General features: G+C 37.6%; 1 protein-coding gene across 1 annotated transcript in view; it reads right to left on the bottom strand.

Annotated features, from left to right (window-relative positions):
• LOC106868560 (moesin) overlaps positions 1 to 13,987 on the bottom strand; it is a 123,093-nt gene that overhangs the window by 95,410 nt on the left and 13,696 nt on the right. Inside the window, exon 2 of the mRNA XM_052977140.1 lies at positions 5,237 to 5,349. Coding sequence (XP_052833100.1) covers positions 5,237 to 5,248 — 12 coding nt within the window. The 5' untranslated portion in view covers positions 5,249 to 5,349. The remainder of the gene's footprint in view (positions 1 to 5,236; positions 5,350 to 13,987) is intronic.

The raw sequence follows: 13,987 nt of genomic DNA on the forward strand, positions 1-13,987 counted from the left end.
CCCTAGTACCCTGTTGTATAGGCCCCCTCCTGCCAGTGAGATTTGAACCTAGCACAAAAGAACCAGTACAAAATACTATGAAACATTTTACCCAACGCTCTACCATTTGTTACTCCGCCACACCTCTGTAGAGATTAACAACAGAGAAAGAGGATTCAATAACTTCAAATTTTAGAACAACAATTTTAAGGGAGATGGTTGGTGGATAACACTGACATGCCCCTCCCTCAGTATTTTATCAAACCCAAAAGAATAAAAGCAAAGTTGAATTCAGCAGAATTTGAACTCAGGTGGGGAAAAATTCCACTGCATTTTGTCCAACGTCAAACAATTCTGCCAGTTATCAGTTAGTCACCTTTCTTAATAAAAGAAAATGGTCTTTGTTAGTTAGTCATAGAGTTATTTATGGACAAAGGAAGATCGTTGTATTCTTCAAAGAATTGGTCTCAATTTGGAAAGTGGAAAATATTGCTATAAGACTAAGCATGTCAGCATGCTGTCAAAGCTATTTCAACTACTGCTGCTTTACAAAAATAAAAGATGAAAGAATACTGGTCATAAAAATAAGAGAAACAACAAAAAATAAAACAGCAACTTAAAAACCATAAACTGAAGCAAACAAACTTAAAACAGATTTGCCAGTAAAACAATGGTAAAACAAAAAAATAACCGTTACTAGAAAATCAGGGTAAAACAGAGGCCAGTGAATAAATGTTATAGAATTTGACAATCCAAAGATGGAGGTAGGAGTATCCAAAAAAAAAAAAAAATCTGTAGAAAATATCAAAAAAAAATAAACGAAACGGACGAACAGAATGTAGAAATAATTGTGAGACATAATCAAACAGAAATGATTCTATATTTATAAAAGTATGTTTAAAGATAGCTTCACTAAATAATTTCAAGGTTGTAAACCTATAATTGATGGCGATGGTGGTAGGGAGAGGAGTGCATGTTGACAAACCGAAAAATAACGATCTCAGAGATGGATTTCTTCTGCTCGCACAATTGGGACAATGCAATTCTTGCAAATATAGACAAGTCATAGAGGACACCTAAACATTTTTAAAAATCTGATTAACATGACTTCAAGCCCGACTTCAGAGGCTTTCTAATTGGAGTCGTACGCTACAGCGCCACCTTCATAATTGTGTCATCCCTCATGGTGACCCCTTTAACTGCATCGCCCCGGTTGTTGACTCCCTGAGATTCTCTACCCAGGTTTCTTTTCTCGAGAGAAACTCAAGTCTCACCAGCTTCTGTGAGAAGAAGGAACAGCCCTTTCCTTTCAAATACAACCAGATTCAATGATGCAAGCATCAGGTCGCCGACACCGCAATCATCTGTCACTCCTGACACCACACACTTCTCTCCACCTGTCATCAACTTATTAAACTTTAAACCAGCCACAGGCAAACTGCGGTCAGTTAGACTTTCTGAATGGCACACCGAGCGAAAAATAACCATCTTTTTTCTTGTTTTATAAATGGATTTTTTTTAAAGTAGTGCGGTCCGCCTATGGTGATGAGAAATGTCTCATGTCCGAGTCACGTAAAAGCTTGCCCATGCCTGTTTTAAACAAACTTCAGCCGCAAGACTAAAAACGTTTAGAATTTAATAATCATACTTTTATATAGAAAAAAATATATATATATAGTGATATAAATATACTTTTATATATATAGAAAACACGAGGAGGAAAAATACAGAACGAAAAAATAAAACACTGACATGAACAAACAACTAAAAATGGTGAAGATGTGAATGAATGGAAGAAAACCTAGCAGAGGATAAAAGTTACTCACCTCCCCATGCCGGAATCGGAACTGAGAGAAAAATTGGCAATTTTTAACGGGGGAAAGAGAAAAAAAGACAGTGAAGACATTGGAACAGTTCATAAAAAAAAACTGACCCCTTAAAAATAGGAACGGTTAAAACTTGGCGGAAAATTGACTTTTCTAATAAAATTTTATTCCTTAAAGAGTAAAGAAAGATAAAATGAATGATTGAATGAATGATGTTTGAAGAGAGACGAAGAAAAATAAACAGCTGAGGTCAGAAAATGGAAAACGAAATAAAACCATCTGTTTTTACACACTGCTGCGATAAAAAAGTTCAAGCATTGATTTAAAAAATAAAAGAAGCATATTTCTATTTACATATAAATATATAATTTATTTAACAAAATGATACTTTTTTTCTTTTTTTTGCTTTACTAGTTCTATATATATGTGTGTGTGTGTGTAATGTTAAAAAGTAGAAATATAAAAAATAACGAAAAGAAAAATAGACAAAAATTGAAATGAAAGCCTAAATACCACAAATCCGGTTCTGGCTTTCAGAATAAAACAATGTATGATTCATACAGTGAAGTTTTACGTTAATAAAATATTTCTGCTCAGTAACTCGAGAGACAGAAAACACTTTATTTATATAAATATATATCTATATATATATATATATATATATATATATCCATATCTATATATCCATATCTATATATTATATATCCATATCTATATATTATATATCCATATCTATATATTATATATCCATATCTATATATTATATATCCATATCTATTATACAAAACACATGCCAAACATACATTTTTCATTACACACGCACTAATATATTACATGAACTAAAAATGACTTAGAAAATAATTAAGCACATCAAAAACTAAATCAATAAACCACTAATATATAACATTACGTATTTTCCTGACACAACGTGTGTGCGTGCGTGCGTTTGACATCCCCCACACACTTCTAATTAAACCAAGACGAATATGTAAAGGTTAAGGTTGAAACTAATATATTTAATCCTAGATTTATTATGTATGTCAGTATTATGTAAAACTAATAAAGCTAAAAATTTAATTTACAAAGTAAAAACATCTCGCGTCTTAAATACTTGGGCAATTTTCATTTAGAAATATTTCTGAGAAAGAAAGAAAGAGCAGAGTTTGAGGGTAGCCGTCCTTTGAAGTTCCGAGCCTCAAGGAAGAGTAGAGAAAGAGGAGAAAATGAAATATAAAAAAAAATTGCGGAGAAAGAGGATATTTCTTAAAAATTATGATTTCCGTTCTATGAAAAACACACAAAATACTTTAAAATACTTTCCAATGAGATATTAGACTTCGAAGGGCAGTTATTCCAATAAAAGAAACCTCTTGCTATCTCCGATATTATTTAGACCTTGTGACGATGGGTGACTTAGGGTTTATGTTACGGTGTTGGGCTTGCCATTGCAAGGTCGTGCGTTCGACTCCACCCACGACCGAGTGCTGTGTTGTATCCTTGAGCAAGACCATTTCTTTAGCACCCCACCGGCTGACAACAGGAGTTGAGACTTAAAACTTGCGTGGCATGGCGTCCCGTCTAGGGTGGAGGGCGTCTTCACAGATACCAATAGCAATGACCCGATGCTTCTATTTCAAAGCAGAAAGAGCCAAACTTGACGATAGCTCCATAGTGAGAAAATAAAATAAAAAGGAGTCTACCTGGTCAACAGACCTGCACGACATAGTAACCAAATAGCCCTCAAATCAGTCTTCCAATGTAAAAGACATTGTACTATCATACTTATAAACTTAGACTGATCTATCATAAGCACCAGAACTTAAGGCCAGGGCTTAACGAGTTCTATAGCCTTACATGCTATGGAAAAAAAATGGCTTTATTTAGATCTCTGCTCAGTCATGACCAACAAGGGGCTAAACTACAGCAAACAGCCAAAATATTGCTCCTGGGTTCAGTCCCAATGCATGGCACCTTGGGCAAGTGTCTTCTGCTATAGAATCAGGCCAACTAAAGCCTTGTAGGTGGACTTGGTAACGGAAACTGAAAGAAGCTTATCGTGTGTGTGTGTGTGTGTGTGTGTGTGTGTGTGTGTGTGTGTGTGTGTGTGTGTGTGTGTGTATACGTACATATATACATATGAATATATTTGTGTTCCCACGATTGCTTCACAACCGATGTTGGTGTGTTTGCGTCCCTGTAATTTAGCGGTTTAGCAAAGGAAACTGATAGAATAAGTACTAGGTTTACAAAGAATAAGTCCTGGGGTTGATTTCTTTAACTAAAGGCGGTGCTCTAGCATGGCCACAGTCAAATGACTGAAACAAGTAAAAGAACAAAAAAATTCCTAATAATATTTAATTCATAAAAATATGATTATTTTAAAAAACATTGAACAGCTCTGAGGGTCCATTTCAGTAAAATAAGAACCAACAGGTTAACAAAATAGTTGAGAAACTGCTCAAACACTTCAAACGAAATCTCACTCATCCACGCCCATTTCTTGACAGCTGAACCAACCAGGAAGTATATCTAGATCAATCGACCTGCCAGAAATAGTAACCAAATCTACCTCAAATCATGTCACACTTCCAAATTTTGTCACTATAATCCCAAGACAAGACAGTTATGAATGGGACATCTTTGGTCAAACGTCTGTTTAATTAGGATAAAGTACAAATGAACAGCTTAATGCTAGCTGGCATTTTCACTTTCAAAACATCGAGACTCCTTTTACATAGCAGTTTGAAAAATAGATATTGATGAAAAAGACTAATTACTGGTGTGACATGATTGACTCAGGAAAACAGTGTTCCTGCATGACAGCTGACCAAGGACTGAAACCAGTAAAAGACTGACCTAATAGTGCTCTCCTGCATGGCAAAGTCACCAGATGTGAACGATATTTGGTTTGATAGCACCCTATATCATCAGTACCAAGAAATACAGACATAGCTGACAGTACAGTCTTCTACCAAAAAAAATCCCAGTACAAATTTGTAACCAAAAGTTAAAAGCCAGTTAAAAAATAATAGAATGCTCTTTTAAATCATTTATAATACACACTCAAACCACAACCAAGGACCAATCAAAATATATATATACACACATACACACAGTATCATCTGTATAAAAATTTGTATACCATTGTAATAGACTGACAGTTTAATTTAAGAGATTCTATAAACAGTCCATAACTCAAGTCTCGGATGAAGACCAAAATGGATTTAGCAAGAGCAATTAATACAGCACCACGAAGAATTTATGGTAACCAACAAACTAAAGAAATGCTCATATTGAAGAAAGAACATAACAGGACTGGCACAATCATACATACACACACACACACACATAATACATACATACACACACACATACACACACACACACACATAATACATACATATGATCACTTTTAAGAATGTTTGACTTACCGGTTTTGGCATGGTCGGTAGTGATGGTAAGGAATAATATTAATATCCAATGTTTATAGATTTATATCCTACTAGTCTATCTAGAAATACAGATTCCAAGAGGAAATCAAGTTCTGCAAAGAAAAAAAAGAGGAAAAAAATTATATTTAAATACAAAAAAAGAAAAGTTTTTGAAAATATCCAAAATGACAATTACAAAAAATACATTAAACAGTGTAAAAATAAAAAAAAAAGTCAAAATATCTAATTTTAAAAATCCTGCAATTTAGTTTTCAATACCTGAAAATAGATTCATTATGAATAATGGTTGTTAAATTGTAAAAATAGGAAATAAATTTTTTTCTTCTGATTCATATTCATTCAGGGTGGGCAGGTAAAAAAGAACTAATTGAAATAGGTGTTGTCAACAGTTTTTGGTGTGTCAACACCTACTACCTAAGAAATAAAGAAAAAAGGACTGGTTAACCCCAGTAGGGTGGAAACAAACTAAACAGACCCTTAAACTATTGTATCAATTCCAAACCACTGCCTAAGAATGTATTCATAGTAATGAGAGCCTCTATGAGGTCCCTACACCTGCTAGAAATAACAAACAAAAACCTTGTCAAATCGTACTCCACCCTTTTAAAAGGGTCGTTAGTTAATGGAAAACTTTAAATTTATTTTTTCTTTAATTTCTTTTTTTTAGAAAAACAGGAATGGCCACAGCTTGAATATTTTGCTCAGAGGACTGTTCAACAAAGATGGTCTGAATATTAACAATGTAGTAAACCATTGATTAAGAGAAATGTTTAAAAAAACAAAAATGCAGTTTTTTTGTTAGAAAAACAATGCAAAGTCAGTGTAGAAAAAGAAAAGAAAAAGAAATACGAGCTAATTAAAATGAAAATAGAAGTTTTACTTGCTAATTAGTTGAAGAGTTCTTTTTCTTGTCCAGGAGTTTTGACAAACTAAAAACCAAGACCACGCCTAAAACTTACAGAGCAGGTTGAATTTGTGAAGTGAAATGAAAAAAAAAAATCTATGAAAAGAATACACACAGACACCACATAACTATGAATGAAACACTACTTGGTTTATATTATAAAGTGAAATGTGTGTGTGTGATGGTAGAGACGGAGAGAGAGTATGTTGTTGGACCTGTTAGAGAGAGAACCTGCCACCAAATGTTCTAACCACACCCCAACGACTTAAATAAAGAAGAAAAAAACACTACACATACACTCAAGCGTGGTAGCACGCTTAAGAAGATTGCTTGCCAACAATGCAGTTTGGGGTTCAGTCCCACTGTGTGACACCTTGAGCATGTGCTTCTTGCTATAGCCCTTGGCTAACCAAACCCTTGTGAGCAGATTTGGTAGACTGAAACGAAAGGAATCCTTTGTGTGGGTGTGTGGTAAGAAGCTTGCTTCCCAACCACATGGTTATAGGTTCAGTCCCACTGCGTGGTACCTTGGGCAAGTGTCTTCTACTATAGCCTCGAGCCAACCAGGGTCTTGTTAGTGGATTTGGTAGACAGAAACTGAAAGAGGCCAGTCACATTATATATGTGTGTGTGTGTGTTTGACTAAAGGCCGTGCTCCAGCATGGCCGCAGTCAAATGACTGAAACAAGTTAAAGAGTAAAGAGTGTGTGTGTGTATATATATATATATATATATATATATATATATATATATATATATATATATATATATATATATTTACCTTTTATTCATTTCAGTCAGACTGCGGCCATGCTGAGGCACCCTCTTGAATTTTAGTTGAATAAATCGACTCCAATACTTAATTTTTAAGTTTGGTGCTTATTCTATGGGTTCCTTATCCTTTGTCAAGTGGTGGACAAACACACATACACACACATCCAGGCTTCTTTCAGTTTCCATCTACCAAATCCACTCATAAGGCTTTGGTTGGCCTGAGGCTATCGTAGAAGATACTTACCCATGCAATGGAACTGAACCCAGAACCATGTGGTTGGGGGGCAAACTTCCAACCACACAGCCATGCCTACACCTGTGTGCGTGTGTGTGTGTGTGTGTGTGTCCGATAGCAATTTCTTCTCTTCGGATTTTTCCCTTTCTACTTTCCAACGAAGGGCTATGCTGGAAACGTCAGGCCATCCCCTTTCACCCTGTGATATTGATATGTGCAGGGATTGGAGAAAGCACATCCAAACTACAAATGCTTCCAAGTCAATTTAAACAGGTTTTATGTGACTCAAGAAAGTACAGGGTATTTCAAAAAATTTAATATCATTTCGCCATGTAATAACTTTGGCCAGTTCTTGTACAAATGACTTCATATTTTAACAGCGTGTGTAGAAACAGGTCAAAATTTTGTGTTTAATGCTTGATATGTTTATCTTTTCAGGTATAGAAATGGTATTCACTGGAAGAGAAATGGTGTTTTGTGTGTTGGAGTATGCTTGAACACAGTCAAAGAAGATTGTGCATTAGAGAGTTCTCTAAAAAGTCACCAATGGCAATGCAGATTTGGACACGACACAAAAATTTCAAAGAGGAAGGCTGTCTGTGCAGGGCAAAAGGATCTGGGCGACCACTAACATCGGAAGAGACGATCGAGCGGGTTCGCCGAAAACTCTCGCGAAGCCCCAAGAAGTCCATAAGAAGAACAAACCTGGAAACCCAGATTCCTTCAATGACAGTTTGGCATGTCCTGAGGAAGTGCTTGCTAATGAACCCCTACAAGCTGCAGCTTGTTCAGGCCATAACAGATGACAAGCGAAAGCACCAACAATTCTGTGTTGATTTGCAAGAGAAACTTGAAGAAGCCGAGTTCAAGGAATGTCTCGTTTCCTGCAAACCTAGAGGAACTCGAACAGAGAATCACTACCACACTGAAGACTGTTACCCAAGACATACTGCAGCATGTTTAGGAGTAGCTGGACTACCGACTTGATGTGTGCCGTGTCTCAGGTGGTGCGCATATTGAACATTTGTGAAATCATTCATGGAATCCACATACCTTTGAATTTCTCATTCAAATTTGGAGGAATAAGTTTTATGTTGCTCAACATTAAGCCTGTTTAGTTTCATTTGCTTTGACTTTGTAGTTTCTGTGACATTTACATCTCAAATGATGTCAAATTTTTTGAAACGCCCTGTATAAGATATATTAAGGTTTAGCGTTTCTTCAGGTACATTAACATGCGGGCTACAAGATAGTTTTGTTAGGAGAAAGGAAAAAAAAGTTTGATATTGGATGAAGTGTATATCGTTATCATTCTGCATCCATTTCCCATTCTGGTATGTGTCAAGATGGTTTGACTGGAACTGGTAAGCCAGAGAATTCCACCAGGGTCAGGTCTGATTTGGTTTCTATGGTTGGATGCCCTTCCTAATGCCAACCATTTCACAGAGTGTATTGGATGCCCATTAGGTGTCACCAGCATGGGTGCCTTTTACATGTCACTGGCACTAGCCACAACCATGATTTCACTTAGCTTGATGTCTTCTCAAGCACAGCAAATCACCGAAAGTCTTGGTCACTTGTTATTACCTCCATGAGACTCAGTGTCCGATGATCAAATTTCACCACCTCATCCTACATCTTCCCAGGTCTACCTCTTCTACAGGTTTCCTCCACAGAGATTAGCACCTCTTTACACAGCAGTCCTTGTCTATATGCACATAACATACGTTCATTCATAAACTTTGTTGATTGAGTGTCATCTGCTTCGTGTCATCTATACATGCTCGATGATAACTGCCTGTACCAAAATCCTTTTGGCACGCACTACTATTACTATATATATATATATATGCGTGTGAGTATGTGTGTGTGTGTGTGTAATAAATATATATAAAATGTGTGCACACAAGTGCCACTTTGTCTTATAGTTGTAAACGAGCATCACTCCCAGACATGTACTGAGGTCGGTTTCCAGTTTTCCATAAAAAATTTGTCTGGTGATGGGGAAATATTTCCTTGCTTGAAAATGGCTGAGGATTGGTGACAGGAAAGGCACACAGCTGAAGAAAATCTGACTGAATAACTTCTCTGACCCATGCAACCATAGAAAATTGGATGTCAAATGATAAAGACATGTAAGTGTCAACTGATAACAGGATTATTCAAGAAATTAGAACCAATATACTGAACTAAAAAGTTTGTCACTGTCTACAATATATTCCGACTTGCTCGTTGCTGCCTTCATGCTCTTGCTTGATGGGGCTGGGGTCAACCCAGGTTAGAGGTTCCAAAGACATCATGAATAGAGTGAATTGGGTCTACCAGTACTCTCCATTACTGGTGGTTCCATGCCAACCCCTCTGCATCCTCTAAAGAGATGTCAAGCCTCTGAAGATCTTCCTTAATTACATCCAACCATTTGTGCGTGGGGCCTGCCATGAGGCCTCTTCCAGCTTTGAAGAAGCTCAACAGCCATAAAGACCCTAGACATGATGAAAGCAGGCAGAGAAAACCTGATCCGGTGGCTCATTCACATCACCAGCTATGTAAGGGTTTCAGAGTGACTCCCAAAATGACTGAATCCAGGACATCATATGCTCAACTTAGAATGCAAAAATGAACAGTAACCAAATAGGGTTTGAATATTGAGGTTTGTCAAATAAAAGATAGGCTGAGCTTAAACATCTACTTCACAACATTTCTAGTATCTCTGGTGGAACAGAAAACAATCCACAACCAAACCAAAACCTTGGAGATCTGAAGAGTCAGCAAAAGTGTGTAAACGTGTTAAAGCTCTCCAAAAGCAGTGATGCTTAGCATTTTATTCCATCTTTACCAAAAGATGGTAGAATTGTTAGAGTGCTTTGTAGTAGTTGTTCTTATCCCCTGTGCAGCAATTTCAAATCCTTCCAAGGTTAACTTTGCCATTCATCTTCCTTGGTTGATAAAATAAAATACTCATCATGGTTGATGGAATTTTCTGAGGGGAGATGCCTTATGGTAACTGTTCCAAATCTTTGTATATTGAATCTTTGGCTGGTAGATTTAAACCTGTCTCAAGTTTAAGACCATCACCTGGTCCTTCAAGTGTAGCCTAATTTGTTGTCACCCAGTTTGACACCACCACCTGATCCTGAGATACCCCTAGTATGGTTAATTATTACAACTATTCAACCCTTTTTTCCAGTTTGAAGGCAACTTCCTTTCATCACACAAACCTTAGGGGTCCTGGAAAATTAAAGAATAAAGGGCACCACCCTTTCCTTGACAAAGAAAGTGAAAAATTCAAAAAGATGAATAAAGAAAAATTTAAGACATGTCATCGTCTGGTTTTGGTACAGTGAGAAGTTAAAGACAATACCCATGACATCCAAGACTGATGGAAGTTACAAAGAAACCACAACATCTAGGTTACCCTTAACCATTCTGATACCAACCCCACCTAAGATCAAGCCCTGGTTCTATGGTGCATACTTCCTGTTTTAAAGTGATCCAAATTAAAACCTTCCGTCAAACACCAGTATACAAATTATTTTACTTAAATATTCATTAATTTCAAAATTAATTGAAACGAAGGCAGTGTATTTCATTAGAAATATGGTAACAAAAAAAGGTTACACAAGAGACCTGCTCTGAAAGCTTGCAACAAGAGACACTAGTTAGTATAAGGTCTCTAATGCCCTGTGGTAGTGGTCATCAGCTGGACATAAATTTTTTTTCCCCACATGTTAGTAAAGGTTGGTTAAGATTTAACTTGTTTGCAAGTCCCAAGCGCTTTCATCAGTTAGTTCTAAATGTCCACGTTTGTTTTCAGACTTTTAGTTAGCGCTTGTTCCATACATTCCTTTTGTAAGTCCAAAGATATTATGGTGGTTGAAAAAAATTAGAAATGTGTATCACATATGATGTATGAATGCCAGGAAAATCTGTCCTGGGTACCATGTAATACACAGGACAGACAAAGAGTAAAGCAGTTCTATTTGTACAGATGGATGCTTATTCTCAACACTGACTCTCGTTTACAAGGAAGGCCCTTTATTGTCTACACAGACTGAAACCACCGAGCTACCAGATGAATTGTGAATGTGAGGGCATAAACATCACCAATTCTCAAATGGTATCAATGCAGAAAGACATGTGGACACACACAGGATTTATGTACAATCTCTGTCAGCCAAATTTCACTTCATACTGACTGGTCAAACCATGGCTGTAGTAAAAGACCCTTGCTAAAGGGGCCACACAGTGATCAACCCTAAAACAAAAGGTGCAAAGTGAAATTCTTTACAGCCAGTAAAGACTCAAATCCAACATCCAAGAATTCGTACAGTCCATCCTACATACTTCTGCAGTTTGTTTAACCAATTCCAACAGAAAGCATAGACAACGCAATAAAGAGGAAACTCTGAAGACCTCCAAGAACCAAGTATTGTGCAAAACCAGTGTGTTGAACAATGATCAGGTGCATACTACTGAGGGCTGATCTTTTACATGGAAATTATGGGTTTTGGGGGATGAGATAATCATCATTGTCATTTAGTGTCCACCTTGGGTTGGATGATTTGACAGGAGCTGACCAGGCAGAAGACTGCACCAGACTACTGTGTCTATTTTGGCATGGTTTGTATGGCTGGATGCCCTTCCTAACACCAACCATGCAGCAGAGTGGAATGAGTGCTTTTTACATGGCACCAGCACAGGCAATGTCAGTTTTGGCATGGTTTTTACAGCTGGATGCTCTCCCAAATGCCAACCAGCTGATCCAATCAACAGAACAGGCTGCTTGTGAAATTAACGTGTAAGCAGCTGAGCACGCCACAGACATGTGTGCCCTTAATGTAGCTCTCAGGGAGATTCAGCATGACACAGTGTGACAAGGCTGGCCCTTTGAAATACAGGTACAACAGAAACAGGAAGATAAAGTTGTAGAACTATAGAGCCTTGTGGAACTTTAGGTGTTTTCGCTCAATAAACACTCAATGCCCGGTCTGGGAATCGAAACCGCGAGTCTGCTGCCCTAACCACTGGGCCATTGCACCTCCACTAATAGAATGTGATTAGGATGGCCCTTTAAAATACGGGTGCTACTCATTTTTGCCAGCTGAGTGGACTGAAGCAACATGAAATAAAGTGTCTCTCTCAAGGACCCAACACATCACCTGGAATCAAACTCACAACCTTACGATCATAACCCAAACACCCTCACACACGTTCTTTTACTTGTTTCAGTCATTTGACTGTGGCTGAGCTGGAGCACCGCCTTTAGTCAAGCAAATGGACCCCAGGACGTATTCTTTGTAAGCCTAGTACTTTATCAGCCTCTTTTGCTGAACTGCTACGTTACAGGGACGTAAACACACCAGCATTGGTTATGAAGAGATGTTGGAGGAACAAACACAGACACAAATATACACACACACACACATATATATATAACAGGCTTCTTTCAGTTTCCATCTACCAAATCCACTCACAAGGCTTTGGTCGGCCCGAGGCTATAGTAGAAGACACTTGCCCAAGGTGCTACAGAGTGGGAATGAACCTGGAACCATGTGGTTGGGAAGCAAGCTACTCACCACACAGCCACTCCAGGTATTTTACACTACAAATCTCGAGGGATATTTGGCTGCTAGTTTTACCAGGTCAAGCTACTATTTAGGGACTCCATTGTTGGTTGACCCATATACGTGTATGAAACTCATACGTGATTGGTGTGAAGAACACTTTATCAGGTACAAATGACCGGTCGTGGGAGAAAGAATGCAAACAATAGGATTCAAATTGTTAACATGAAATGAATTCCAACCAAAGAAATCACAAAAAAAAAGAAATTCCTTCAGACACGTTTTTATGTCTATGTTTATAAATATGTACAATCGTATCTGAAGGAAAAACCACGTCAAGGGCAAAGAATGTAGTAATAACAAACCTATGACGTGTCGGTGTCATGTTGCAGGTTTTTAGGTGACGCACAAACCTTGTGCCTCTTTGCTTTAGTCGTTGCACTGTGGCCATTCTGGGGTGTCACTTTGAAGCATTTTTTAGTCAAATTATACCCAGTACTCATTTTTAAGACTGATGCTTAGTATGTCAGTCACCTTTGGTGAACTGCTAAGTTACGGTGATGTAAACAAACCAACAACTGGTTGTCAAATGGTGGAGGAGAATATAAACACATGCACACATGAGTTTCTTTCAGTTTCTGTCTACCAAAGCCACCCACAAGGCATTGGTCGGCCTGAGGCTTTAGTTGAAAACACTTGCCCAAGATGCCATACAGTGAGACTGAACCCAGAACCATGTGATTGGGAAGCAAACTTATAAACATAGACCCATGCCTATGAAAAAATTCTTCCTACATAAAACATTATAGAAAGTTTATCTAGGCATGGCTGTGTAGTAAGAAGCTTGGTTCCAGGTTCAGTCCCACTGCATGGCACCTTGGGCAAGTGTCTCGTATCATAGCTTCAGGTCCATCAAAGCCTTGTCAGTGGATTTGGTAGACAGAAACTGAAAGACACCTGTCATATATATGTGTATGCACGTGTGTCCCCCAGTACCACTTGAAGTGGTTACATCCCCATAACTTAGCAGTTCAGCAAAAGAGATAAAATAAGCCCCAGGCTTAGCAAAATACATGTATTGGGGGTTTATTAATTCAACTAGAATTTCTTCAAAGTGGTGCGCCAGCATGATCACAGTCTAATGACTGAAACAAAAGTACCTACCAAAACTTAAAATACTGAAATAACATGAACAACTAGTTTGATTAAAACATAAATTTTAACTTGTTGGGTTAAAAAGGTTCATCGTTACT

The sequence above is a fragment of the Octopus bimaculoides genome, chromosome 27 (assembly GCF_001194135.2).
Source record: "Octopus bimaculoides isolate UCB-OBI-ISO-001 chromosome 27, ASM119413v2, whole genome shotgun sequence".
NCBI classification, from domain to species: Eukaryota; Metazoa; Mollusca; class Cephalopoda; order Octopoda; family Octopodidae; genus Octopus; species Octopus bimaculoides.